At 45.7% G+C, this 14,534-nt stretch overlaps 1 protein-coding gene across 8 annotated transcripts in view; it reads right to left on the bottom strand.

Annotated features, from left to right (window-relative positions):
- Nucleotides 1-14,534, bottom strand: part of LOC112267442 (RNA-binding protein Musashi homolog 2) — a 334,245-nt gene that overhangs the window by 54,790 nt on the left and 264,921 nt on the right. For all 8 annotated transcript variants that reach the window (XM_042297533.1, XM_042297535.1, XM_042297536.1 and 5 more), the window contains exons 9-10: nucleotides 11,040-11,154; nucleotides 4,929-5,003 (exon numbers count right to left, since the gene is read on the bottom strand). In XM_042297533.1, coding sequence (XP_042153467.1) covers nucleotides 4,929-5,003; nucleotides 11,040-11,154 — 190 coding nt within the window. The remainder of the gene's footprint in view (nucleotides 1-4,928; nucleotides 5,004-11,039; nucleotides 11,155-14,534) is intronic.

Genomic DNA, 14,534 nt, shown 5'->3' with positions numbered 1-14,534 from the left:
TGCATGACCTCGGCTCAACCTATCAGAAAACCGGGCCGTAGCCCATTAATAAGCCAAAGGCTATTTATAGATTAGTATAACAAAGAAATTGCACAAAAATCTTTCCAAAACAATGTTAACAGGCCCATGGGCAGCCGGCCATGTCACCTTTTTTATTGTTTCCTTTCTATTTAAAATATATATTTTGTGTTAATTTCAACCAGCCCACCAACCAAAAAATGGTCCAGTCCATCTGACATTTGCCAGAATTGTCAGATTGCAAATCTGCCCTGCTCTCTCACTTTCTCCATTCCTCTCTCTCAGCTTCCTTTTTTCTTCTTCCTCCCATCCCTTCATCCCTCTTTCCCTCTCTGTCCATCCTAGTGATTTGTGGCAGACAGACAGACCTGGTAGTTATTAAACAGAGCTCTGCAGGTATAACACTCTCCTGGTGGGCAGGCTGGAGAGCACAGAGAAACAAAGGGGAAACAAAGGTGTTTTATTTGTCTTGTTTGCATGGTTTCTATGTCCCTTAGCCCCAGCGGGTAGCTGTTCAAATTCAGGCTGTGAGGCCCCGGGCGTGTGTGTATGTGTGCATGTGTGGGCGTTGCATGTGTGTGTGTTTGAGGGTGAGGGGGTTAAACCTCTTGACGGTCCCCCTTTTCGTTTGCATAAGTGATTAGGCTCTAATCAAAAGCGAAGCATCAATTCCCTTCCCCCTTAAAGGAGAGTCAGGTAAATGGAGGAGAGGAGCGAGGGATGAGGCAGCTTTATTACACAGCCATGGCACAGGAAGTGCTCTAAGAGGCTGTGACCTTGGCATTCACCGTCAGCGCCGCCGCATCCTTCAGATCTCATCAGCAGCAGAGACGTCAGATGCCAGAAATGGGGGGTGACAATAACAACTAGACGCTAGGCTGCTGTGAAAGCGAGAGGAGAGAGAGTCTCTATAGACAGAGACGTCGTGATATTCACCAGGCCCATTTGAACCAGTTGTGAAATAGAAACGTTATTGCCACATCATGGAATAGCACTAAAATGGCTGTTTTCCTAGAACTGTGACAGTCAAAGGGGGAATGGACAAATAAAATACAAAAAGGCACGCAGCACGAACTGTAAACACTGTTATCTCAACATCCTTATTGTTGTTTTAGCAATGTGCACACATATTTACAATAGCCATAACGCAGCAAACATTCTACCAAAGAACCAGATGTTCCATGCCAATATGAGACACATTGTAATGGAGACGTGTGAGATAAAAATAGGCCTTGGTAAAATGACATCACTCGCGCGCACACACACACACACCTCCATTTGACCTCCTCTGAAGTGTTGTCCCCTCTGAGGATTGCGGGCAGTGCTTCTCCTCTCCTTTCAACAGTCCATTTTTAACCTCCCAAGCAGAGTGAGCTTTATGCTAAACCCCCAACGCTACAAGGAGGGAAAAAAGGCTTTTCACCTTACATGTCCAACACCAAGGTCGTTTGGCACTACAGTATCTGAAAATCACAGGGAGAAAAAAAGGGCCACATTGTGCCTGGTGCTGAGGCAAGATCATTTTACAGAGTGCGCCAGGGGATTAAAGGAAGGCAGTAAAGTTAACCTTGGAGCAATCAGACCTCCTCTCTACCTTCAACTAGTGCCAACATGGAAGCAGGGCTGGGGCTGGCAAACGTAACACAGTGCCTGTTTACTAGCCAAGCCAAGGCCTGGACTGACGACAGATAGCACTAGATCTGCTGGGGTCCCTCCACACAGGAAACAGCTAGAGGCTTTGTTCTTGCTTTTTGTCTTTTCATTTGATTTTTAATCTGTGTGAGGAGGTGGAGGAGAAGCAGGGAGGGGAGGAGGAGAAGGGAGGAAGAGGAGGAAGAATAGTCTATGTCATCACCATGGAAGGCATGTGTATGGCCTGTATGGATTAGAGAAAGCTAACTTGGCATTTCATCCTCTCATTCATGTAATGAAAACTCAAATTCAAGGCATACAGTATGACATGCGTACAGGTTCCGATGTGTACACAGTAGAGAATCGCCTGGAGGAATTATATGTTTTAATGGTGGTGTCATACATTCGGTTTGAGTAAAATAAAATGTTACTGTTGAAATTATTATTATTTATTTGAAAATATATTTTGTGTGGGGTTGGGGAAAATAACTCACTATACTTTAAAATGACAAAAACCAAAGGGAAAATGTGCAGTAATGATAATGGACCTACATTCATACAGTTTGACTGTCCAGCTGCTAAGAATCACTGAAATGAAAGACAGTCAAAGATCATTGAATATTCCCAAAAATATAGATTTATTTTTGCAAATTTTGACGCAGACTAAATATAAGTGCAGCCCTCCGGACCTGGTCTAAATATAAGACATTGTCAGTGCAGCCCTCTGGACCTGGTCTAAATATAAGACATTGTCAGTGCAGCCCTCTGGACCTGGTCTAAATATAAGACATTGTCAGTGCAGCCCTCTGGACCTGGTCTAAATATAAGACATTGTCAGTGCAGCCCTCTGGACCTGGTCTAAATATAAGACATTTTCAATGCAGCCCTCCAGACCTGGTCTAAATATAAGACATTGTCAGTGCAGCCCTCCAGACCTGGTCTAAATATAAGACATTGTCAGTGTAGCCCTCCAGACCTGGTCTAAATATAAGACATTGTCAGTGCAGCCCTCCAGAACTGGTCTAAATATAAGACATTGTCAGTGCAGCCCTCCATAACTGGTCTAAATATAAGACATTGTCAGTGCAGCCCTCCAGACCTGGTCTAAATATAAGACATTGTCAGTGCAGCCCTCCAGACCTGGTCTAAATATAAGACATTGTCAGTGCAGCCCTCCAGACCTGGTTGAAGACCGAATGCATCCCCCAGGGCACCTTTGTCCCTTTCCCCTGGTATAGTAACAGCACTAGATGATTTCTCCAGTACCTCACCAATTTACATCCATTCATTATTCATTCCCTTTATTCATCTGTGTCGGTAATATTCCTTCTGAATGTGGACGTTTGTTTGCGACTCCGTTTGATACGTATTCACACTGCTGCTGGGGAGTACACCGAGATGCTCTGACTATAGAGACAACAAACCTGCTGAAATACTGTACTGATGTTCTCCACTCCACACTCAACCAACGTTTGACACTGCTCACAGATGCAGTGGGTTCTTGTATCTTTGTATGAGCATGGGGCTAAGGCCCCAAGAACAACAGCCAGAGACTGGAAACAAAATGTAACATTTCAGACAATTGAAGTTAAATCACCAAAAAACCCAGCAAAGCCCCTACATTGTCATCATTACTAGAGTACACTGGTGTTTCATATCTAAATAAACATTACCTGACTCCTATTTGAAAGACACAGTAGGTTCTAAATATTAAATTGACCATCCACAAGAAAAACACATACTCACTGAAGCACTGCTAGGTCCCCTCCTGTATATGTGTATATGAATGCCCCTCCTGTATATGTGTATATGAATGCCCCTCCTGTATATGTGTATATGAATGCCCCTCCTGTATAAGTGTATATGAATGCCCCTCCTGTATATGTATATATGAATGCCCCTCCTGTATAAGTGTATATGAATGCCCCTCCTGTATATGTGTATATGAATGCCCGTCCTGTATATGTGTATATGAATGGCCCTCCTGTATATGTGAATATGAATGCCCCTCCTGTATAAGTGTATATGAATGCCCCTCCTGTATAAGTGTATATGAATGCCCCTCCTGTATATGTGTATATGAATGCCCGTCCTGTATATGTGTATATGAATGCCCCTCCTGTATATGTGTATATGAATACCCCTCCTGTATATGTGTATATGAATGCCCCTCCTGTATATGTATATATGAATACCCCTCCTGTATATGTGTATATGAATGCCCCTCCTGTATATGTGTATATGAATGCCCCTCCTGTATATGTGTATATGAATGCCCCTCCTGTATATGTATATATGAATGCCCCTCCTGTATATGTGTATATGAATGCCCCTCCTGTATATGTGTATATGAATACCCCTCCTGTATATGTGTATATGAATGCCCCTCCTGTATATGTGTATATGAATGCCCCTCCTGTATATGTGTATATGAATGCCCCTCCTGTATATGTATATATGAATGCCCCTCCTGTATATGTGTATATGAATGCCCCTCCTGTATATGTGTATATGAATGCCCCTCCTGTATATGTGTATATGAATGCCCCTCCTGTATATGTATATATTAATGCCCCTCCTGTATATGTGTATATGAATGCCCCTCCTGTATATGTGTATATGAATGCCCCTCCTGTATATGTGTGTATGAATGCCCCTCCTGTATATGTATATATGAAGACCCCTCCTGTATATGTGTATATGAATTCCCTGCGGGCTGGATAATCGTGGAGCATCTCGTCATGGCAGTCCCTAGCATGGTGACAGTCACTCTCTCCCTCTGGCAACATTCCAAGCTGGGTATACTGATGCCAGGTGGCAGAGAGAACACAGGTCACTCATAACATGTTGAAATAAGGCGTGAAATCAAGCTCTAACATTTTCCATTGTAGAGGTCTTTAGAGGAGAGTGAATGGTGACATAATTGCATAATGTTACCTTAACAAATCACATTTGGAGGATTGGATTTTTCCACAGTATAATAACTGGCAGAGTGATGATGCGGTGAGTGAGAGTGGGTGCCAGGACGGAATTCATCCCTTACTGAAGCCATTTGGGTTACAGAGAGTGACATGGCATTACAACATAACATAATCATCTTCAGGAACCCAGCTGAGATCAGAGAGAGAACAGTGTGTGTGTGTGTGTGTGTGTGTGTGTGTGTGTAAGAGGAGGGAGGCGGGGAGTGGGATGTGTGTTTGTGAGCCAACAGGGGGTCCATTACCTCACCCCAGCAGGCAGGCAGAAAAGCACACAGTGCCTAACAAGATGGAACTTACCAGGGAATTGGTAGCTGTAACTCGGGGCAAAACCAGTGTATCCACGGCCGTACGTTGCTACAATGTTTGGGTAACCTAGGAGAAGGGGAGACAATCAGGAGTTGTGTTAAACCATCTTGGCCTCCTATCACTTTACACACACACACACACACACACACACACACACACACACACACACACACACACACACACACACACACACACACAGCCCTGCTGCTGGTGCTAGATTGCAGATGAGTCATGAGGCTCAGTTTGAGATGATGAGCATCAGAAGTCTTCCAGTCTCAGCCTGTCATGCTCTCCAGCCTCCTCCTCCCCAGCCTGTCATGCTCTCCAGCCTCCTCCTCCCCAGCCTGTCATGCTCTCCAGCCTCCTCCTCCCTAGCCTGTCATGCTCTCCAGCCTCCTCCTCCCCAGCCTGTCATGCTCTCCAGCCTCCTCCTCCCCAGCCTGTCATGCTCTCCTGCCTCCTCCTCCCCAGCCTGTCATGCTCTCCAGCCTCCTCCTCCCTAGCCTGTCATGCTCTCCAGACTCCTCCTCCCTGGCCTGTCATGCTCTCCAGCCTCCTCCTCCCCAGCATGTCATGCTCTCCAGCCTCCTCCTCCCCAGCCTGCCTGACTCCTCTTCCTCCCCAGAGGCTCCCAGACGACCCCTCGTCGGCTCCCAGGGTTACATGGCAACAGGATGTCTGGATCTGTCCAGGTTTTTTGTCACCTGTACACTGTCATTGATGGATAACCTTTCTATTAGAGCCCCGGCTAATCGATCATGAACGACACGGCGCTGCAAGACAATGAGTGGATGAGATTTGTGCAATGACATTATGGATTAGAGAGTCTTTGTGATATGTGAGGCTACCTTGGTGCGCTGGGCGGGCCGTAATATCCGCTGAGATACCACAGAACAGGCAAGAGGAAATACGATGGCGTGATTGTAAAAAGTCACTCCAAAAGTGGCAAAAAAGAAACTGCTATTTGAGTCTGCTATTTGGGAATATACTTGGAATATGTTAAGTTGTGCCATATTTGCTGAGGCAGAAATTTTTAATGATGATAGTTCAGAAGTGCTCCTTTAGCTCCCAAAGAGTCCTATTTCTTAGCTTCCGATAGAGCCGTGACTGTTTCAAGGGTGTGTATGTGTGTGTGTGTGTGTGTGTGTGTGTGTGTGTGTGTGTGTGTGTGTGTGTGTGTGTTAAAAAAACACCACATCAGCAGTGTTTGCATTGTTGGATCCGTTGGAGCACATCCTGGTCACAGTGGAAGATAAGAGGGAAATAAAGTGGGATGGGACCCAACACACATGCTGCTTTTGTATGGTTGCCAGATTGGAGGCAGGAGCTGCCACAGTCCAACTGAGTCTCAATGGACACTTGAAGGCAGATGAGCTGTTGTTTAAATCCTGCTACAGTGCCCTATCTCTGCTCACAAACAACAACAGCAGTTTACTTGCACATTTTGTGCGTGTATGTGTGCATGTGTTTGTGTGTTAGAGAAACAGAGAGAGAGAAACAGAGAGAATAGAGAGAGAGACACAGAGAGAGAGAAACAGAGAGAGAGAAGGAAGTAAATGCAATATAGTGGTTCCTACTGGGTTCTGACACACTAGACTCGATAACATTTATAATCACACAGGTCATACAGCTCAAGCTGAGTGACCTCATTTCCTCCATCCAGACCTGGTTTCCTTCTCACTGGCCTAGAGAGATACTGGACTCTATGAAATGAGCACTTACTGATCACACTGAGCTTCTGACAACATGTATATATATACATATCTGTCTACATATTACACTGATATCGGTTCTACCTCAAACTGTGTGGACCAGGTTTGGTAGCCATACACTGAATGTGAGCTATTCATTTATTTGTGTGGATATTTAAAGATGTCTATGAAGCTTTTTTGACTAGCAACTGCAACTTAATTCTTACAAATGATGTGTCGTTTAACTGTGTGAGCAGGGCTAAATGAGCAGTTCTTTTAACTGTGGAATGCTATGCAATGTTAACAGACCGTAGCCTCTAAACTAACGTCAGTACTACGTCAGGACTACGTCAGGACTACGTCAGTATCCATGCACTGTTTATTTCTCCTCTTACAGAGGAATAAATGCCAGAGGCTAAATATACATGACATGGGCTTTTCCTCTGACATGTAAAGAGGTTGCAGAGAAAGAGAATGTGTGTGTTTGGTGGGGCTCTATTGACAGTGTGAGATTAACACAGAAGCAAGCCAGCACCTCGGGGTTGGAGTGTGTGTGTGTGTGTGTCTGTGTTGCTGGTAGCCATGCCTCGTCAGCAAAACAAACAACAGCCCAGCTAGGGCTGTGGTGGTCATGACATTTTGTCAGCCGGTAACTGTCGTGCAGCCTCAAGGTCTGTGCTCAACTCAGCCTATCAGTGCTTGCTGTTGTCTGCAAGAACACACACAGACATTAACACACAGATTTGCAGGCACTCATGCACACTCTCAGTCATATTCCAGACATGCATACAGATGTACACATTAACACATACACTAATTCTCTCCTCCGTGGCTCTGCTGTCTGCAAACGTTAGGCTACAATGAATTATACAGCTACATGAATACACTAGAACACAGCTACACAGGTCTGCATAATGAAACACACACACACACACTCCACCCTTTAAATGAACACATATTTACTCCTCAGGCATCACATCCTTGTTGTGCATATTGTAAAGCAACAATGATGAACTGGGAGACATAGGAACCTGTCTCACAGACATTTTTCCAGGTGGAAAAAACAATGTCTTTGCACATCAATAGAGTTTGGCTGATATGAGAGGAGTGTGTGTGTGTGTGTGTGTGTGTGTGTGTGTGTGTGTGTCTGTGTGTGCACTTCGCCCTGCCTAGCAGGTGAGAGGATCACAGTGTGCTTCTGCTTTCCTCCAGGAGGCGGAGCTAGGCTAGACAAAGACATCCAGACAAGAGTGGATGGAGACATGGAAACAGGGGGATCGGGGGAGAGGGGGGTCTGGCTGTCGAGACGAGGCATGGCGGTGGCCAACAAGACCGTGCGTCGACACATGCACGCACACACACACACACAGGAGATAGGAAGTGATTGGTCTGACATGTTTTCTGGCTCCTCTCCTCCGTCTCTCCCGTCTTCCTCTCGGTGTATACCTCAGTAAATAAAGGCTGGCCCCACTAGCTGCCGCAGAGCCTCAGGGCCTGTGTATTAATATGCATACTAATGCCCTTTTTTATGGCCCAACAGTTCAGATTCACTTTAAAATCAATTATGCATCTGGTAAAGCCACACTCTGTACAGGGCTTTAAATGTGTATTAATTTTAGCAAACATACATGCAGGCCCTAACACAATAAAGATAAATGGCTCGATTAGGTGTGGTAAACAAAGCGAACAGGGTGGGGGTTGGGGGAGGGGGGGGGGTGTTAATGAGATTATGGCAAGTAAGGAATTAGGGTTCCTTAAATAATGAGCCTTGTTGATTTTTGTATGCAAATTAGCGAACGGAATGTTTCGCTGTCCTGCTTTTCCAATTTCATTTAGATAAGGAGTTTCAGTTCATACTCCCTGTCTCTCCATCCTCTCCTTCACTGCTCCTCACACATCTCTCCATCCTCTCCTTCACTGCTTCTCACACATCTCTCCATCCTCTCCTTCACTGCTCCTCACACATCTCTCCATCCTCTCCTTCACTGCTCCTCACACATCTCTCCATCCTCTCCTTCACTGCTTCTCACACATCTCTCCATCCTCTCCTTCACTGCTCCTCACACATCTCTCCATCCTCTCCTTCACTGCTTCTCACACATCTCTCCATCCTCTCCTTCACTGCTTCTCACACATCTCTCCATCCTCTCCTTCACTGCTTCTCACACATCTCTCCATCCTCTCCTTCACTGCTTCTCACACATCTCTCCATCCTCTCCTTCACTGCTTCTCACACATCTCTCCATCCTCTCCTTCACTGCTTCTCACACATTTCTCCATCCTCTCCTTCACTGCTCCTCACACATCTCTCCATCCTCTCCTTCACTGCTTCTCACACATCTCTCCATCCTCTCCTTCACTGCTTCTCACACATCTTTCCATCCTCTCCTTCACTGCTTCTCACACATCTCTCCATCCTCTCCTTCACTGCTTCTCACACATCTCTCCATCCCCTCCTTTACTGCTCCTCACACATCTCCCCATCCTCTCCTTCACTGCTCCTCACACATCTCTCCATCCTCTCCTTCACTGCTTCTCACGCATCTCTCCATCCTCTCCTTCACTGCCGACACACATCTCTCCATCCTCTCCTTCACTGCTCCTCACACATCTCTCCATCCTCTCTTTCACTGCTTCTCAAACATCTCTTCTCCTCTCCTTCACTGCTTCTCACACATCTCTCCATCCTCTCCTTCACTGCTCCTCACACATCTCTCCATCCTCTCCTTCACTGCTCCTCACACATCTCTTCTCCTCTCCTTCACTGCTTCTCAAACATCTCTTCTCCTCTCCTCTTCTATGCACTCTTTTCATTTGCTTCACATTTTGTCAGGTTGATCGGCGATACATCTGAATATGTTCACCAGATTCTTGTGGAGTCTCTTCATATTACACTAAAACAGGGCTCTCCAACCCTGTTCCTGGAGATCTACCCTCCTGTAGGTTTTCACTCCAACCCCAGTTGTAACTAACCTGATTCAACTTATCATCCAGCTAATTATTAGAATCAGGTGCTCTAAATTAGGGTTGGAGCGAACCCCTACATGAGGGTAGCTCTCCAGGAACACAGTTGGAGAACCCTGCTCTAAACTGTGTCTGTTGACAGGGTATTGACAAAATCACCTGTAGAGAAACTTGACACATCTCTACCAAACCAACCAGGCTGAGTTAGAGTTTGGTGCCTCCAGCAGACTTCAGGAACTACAGCTGGAGGTTTGTGGTGGAGAAGTTGGAGAATGAATGATGTTGATGAACTATAGTAGGAGACAAGCCCTCCTCTCCTCTAATCCCCCAACAGATGAAACCCTGTGATATCCATACCCTATTATTCAGCAATCTTCAGGTCTGGCAGATGAAATCATACATTTATAATTTAACATTACTTCAATTTTCCTCTTCATTTACTTCTGTAATGCATAGCCCTGCTTGGATGAATTTGGGGGCTGGGAGAATGGGGGTTTGGGGGGGGTGGGTGGGGGGTTCGAGGCAGTGGATATGGTAACGGACCTGTCTGAATATCAATAGAATATTTCATGCAAGCCCCTATGAGGATGCTTCATCAAGCCAAATTACGGGCAGGGCGACCTATCCTGCAGCTTCCATTAGCCGTCATTCGGATTCAGCACCCAGCATCAAACTATTTATTTGCTTCAGTTACTTTGAGCAGACGATCAATCTAACAGTAATTATCTCTTGTCACTAACGCTGGGCTGAAGCTCTGAGGAGAGCTGGAGAAGGGAGGAGGGAACTGGAAAGGGGGGTGGGGGTACAGCGGGTTGGGGGAGCCTTCTCAGGATCCTTGTTTCCTGTCTTTTCCTTGTCAAATCTACATGAAAATGGGGGAACACACTAAGTGAATGGCTGTAAGGGAGGGGATCTTTGTATAGTCGTGAGGAGGGAGGAAGGAAGGTGAGTCTCCAGCAGACCATTGCTGGCAGCATTTCCTGGAATGAGCTCTCGTCTAGCTGATGTTTATAAATGGCAGCAACTTGTAGGAGTCATTTGACTGTATTTCCCTTGCCTTGTTATTCCTTCATTGTGTTTTGGGGAGCGTGTCCTGTTAGTTACATTCCTATAGATAGTAAGTGGCTGAGAGTCTCCGTGTCAGGCAGAAATCACTAGCACTATCAGAGCCAGAATCAGGATTGGTAACCGAGTTGGTGTTGGTATCAGACAGTGTGAGAGAACATGTCAGCAGTGGAGAGAGACACAGCTAGTCCGTGTCAGGCAGAGTGCCCTTCTTGTCCTGCCACAGCACTAGAAACAATGGTAATGTCAAAGTCTTGGTAAGGGTCACTTGGGACATGTTGGTGGGCTACTTTTGCTAATTGCCATATTGTGTTTTGTCAATATTACCATAAGGCTGCATTCATTCTGAAAATATGTCTTGTACCAATCCAAGTGTACTCACTCAGCATGCCCATCCCCAGCATGAAGGCATCCATGGTGTAGGGCAAGCCCCTGGCCCTGCCTCGTGTACCTGGCGGGAACATCACCTCCTTGGGCTGGGCCTTCTTGCATTCTACCTGTGGACAGGACACAACGAGACATACATCTGTGACAAGTTCCCTCACAGTACACAGGATGAACATAGACAATACATTAATAGACATTGAATACATTCAAGGAATATGGCAAGTGTCAGAGGTTTCAGGACAGACAACAAGACACACATCAGTCATACGTAAAAAGACGTCTTACTGTATTTGAGATGAACATACAGTACATACTGTAGGCACTGAAATACATGAAAGGAATATGGAAGTGTTGACCCCATGTCACACAGGGTTTTCAGAGTAGCGCCATCAGGTGGACCACCTGACCATCAAACCTAACATCTTTCATTTTGGGCTAAATGAAGAACAGAGAAGGGATCCTTGCGTTTCCTTCCATGTGCACCCATGTTTGCTTGTTGTCTTATGTCAGGGCTGCTGCATCTCCAGGTAAAGTTTGCAGGACTCTCTCTCTTTCTCTCTCTCTCTATATGTCTCTCCCTCTCCCTCTCTCTCTCTCTCTCTCTATATGTCTCTCCGTCTCCGTCTCTCTCTCTCTCTCTCTCTCTCTCTCTCTCTCTCTCTCTCTCTCTCTCTCTCTCTCTCTCTCTCTCTCTCTCTCTCTCTCTCTCTCTCTCTCTCTCTCTCTCTCTCTCTCTCTCTCTCTCTCTCTCTCTCTCTCTCTCTCTCTCTCTCTCTCTCTCTCTCACACACACACACACACACACACACACACACCCTGCTGTGCTGACTGACATTCCATCCTCCTAACACAATGCTTATTGCTCTTATACCAGGGCTATCAAAAGCATCCTAAAACACACCATGGCCATTGTGTTATTAAGGTACATTTATTTGTTTCAATACATTGAAAACACTAACAATGGTAGAGCAGACAGAGGCTATGCTAGAGGCCACGCTAATCTTCATCCTAGCCTCTAATTAAACACAATGGTAGAGCAGACAGAGGCTATGCTAGAGGCCATGCTAACCTTCATCCTAGCCTCTAATTAAACACAATGGTAGAGCAGACAGAGGCTATGCTAGAGGCCATGCTAATCTTCATCCTAGCCTCTAATTAAACACAATGGTAGAGCAGACAGAGGCTATGCTAGAGGCCATGCTAATCTTCATCCTAGCCTCTAATTAAACACAATGGTAGAGCAGACAGAGGCTATGCTAGAGGCCATGCTAACCTTCACCCTAGCCTCTAATTAAACACAATGGTAGAGCAGACAGAGGCTATGCTAGAGGCCATGCTAACCTTCATCCTAGCCTCTAATTAAACACAATGGTAGAGCAGACAGAGGCTATGCTAGAGGCCATGCTAACCTTCATCCTAGCCTCTAATTAAACACAATGGTAGAGCAGACAGAGGCTATGCTAGAGGCCATGCTAACCTTAATCCTAGCCTCTAATTTAACACAATGGTAAAACAGTAGCTGTCTATAATTATATCAGCTTCAGGCAGGTGAAGAGGGGAGCAGTGGTGGGTCTCTGCCCGCTGCTGGCTAATGGCCGTGGAGAGCTGGTCGTGATCGGGGTGGGTGTCATCAGTGCCAGCAGAGCGCTGGGGCCAGGGCCCGTTAGTTAAGAGGCTTGATGGGCGCTTCCCTGTTATTACTTAACTAATTATATGGATGGCTCAGGTTTCAACCAGTGCTGATGAGGTCCTTCAGCTCTTAATGAAAATATGAAGGGGGCAAATGGTGTGGGGGAGTGAGGGGGTGGAGGGATGGCTGGCGTTCTTATCAGGGGAGTGGAGAAAGATGAGGGAGGAGAGAGGATGACAGTGTGTGATTCTCTGGTGTTTGAGTCTGTGGGTTTCTAAGTTTACGTCATCCATCTGTCTGTAAACTTTAGACAAATGTCCAGTAGTCATCATGGAATAAAATATTCAAAAGGCATAGATGATATACAGAAGCAGGTCGGATGATTTGTCATAACTAGATACATTTCCAGACATTTCCAGCGCAATATAAAACTTTCTTCTTGTGTTGTGATCAAAATGTTTAAAGAGTGAATTTTTAAAAATGTCTTATCAGTAACTAATTCCAACATTTCATTTATACAAGCATCCATTTGCCTAATCTATTCATAATGACATTATTGTGAGCAGAGCATCTCAGCGCACACATGCACAGACCTCTGTCAGAGTGGTTTGATTGACAGGTCCACCCAGGACCAGAGGGCAGGGAGCTGTGAAGGGCAGGGAGCTGTGGGGGCAGATGCCACCTGCCAGTCTCCTCCTGCGGGGGGGGGTAATGAGAGAACACCCTCCTCCCCTCCACTCCTCTCCCTCCTCCCCACCCTCATCATGAGGGACACGTTTTTAATGTTAACCATCCCTTTTAACACCAACAACCTCCCTATTGTGACAATGTGACTGCAGTTACAAACAACCCCTACTAAAGAACAATTATTCTACAAGGAAACAATTACAGAAGAGCAATCATTTTTCTGTTGGTAAGTGCCACTTGCCCACGTAGATTTCCATATGTTGACAATATTCCAGCTCATATTAGTCAGGATCAAAGCCCTCTTCATATTAAACTATGTAAAAGTATACATTTCTAAAAGGGACAGAGCTGGGACATCAGCACTTTCTCTCTTTTAGAACGATCCAGTTCAGAAGGAACACTGTCACTTTCCCTGACTGCCATAACGCCTGGAACCAACCTTCTTTAGAGACACATTTTGTTTCCTCCAGCACATTTAAGAGCAGGCACTTCCTCTGACAGGCCCGATAACTAACTAACTAACTGACTGACGGACGGACAGACAAAAGGAGAGGAGAGAGAAGTTGCCTCATTCACAGACAGACAGACAGACAGACAGACAGACAGACAGACAGACAGACAGACAGACAGACAGACAGACAGACAGACAGACAGACAGACAGACAGACAGACAAAAGGAGAGGAGAGAGAAGTTGCCTCATTCACAGAACTGATTCATTCTCACATCTCTTCTTCCCCTGTCTTCCTCCCCAGAACTGCAGTGCTGCAGAGTGCAGTGCCTGGCTGACAGAGTGACTCATCCCTCAATACAACAGTACAGTCACTCCAGGCAAGAGAACGAAAGGCACTTAAACCCAAAACATCAACATAACAGAGGCAACCATGACAACAGTGGTCACATCAGATGGCCTGTTTTGACTATTATTATCTGAGCAGGGCTATAAAAAGACATGTACAGTAACCACTCAATTTGTGTACATGTAAGCAGTGAAATGCCTGTTTTACCAGAGAGATCTCAGGCCTTTCTCTGTATCCCGATACCTACACTGCCATTACGTCTACTCACATCCCCCAACCATGACCCCCACCATTGTAAAAGAGAGAGAAAGAGTAAGAGAGAGAGAGAAAGAGAGAGTAAGAGAGAGAGTAAGAGAGAGTGAGAGAAAGAGAGAG

The sequence above is a fragment of the Oncorhynchus tshawytscha genome, linkage group LG14 (assembly GCF_018296145.1).
Source record: "Oncorhynchus tshawytscha isolate Ot180627B linkage group LG14, Otsh_v2.0, whole genome shotgun sequence".
Taxonomy (NCBI): Eukaryota; Metazoa; Chordata; class Actinopteri; order Salmoniformes; family Salmonidae; genus Oncorhynchus; species Oncorhynchus tshawytscha.
Note: the sequence above shows the minus strand (reverse complement) of the source record. Positions and strands in the feature narration are given on the sequence as shown.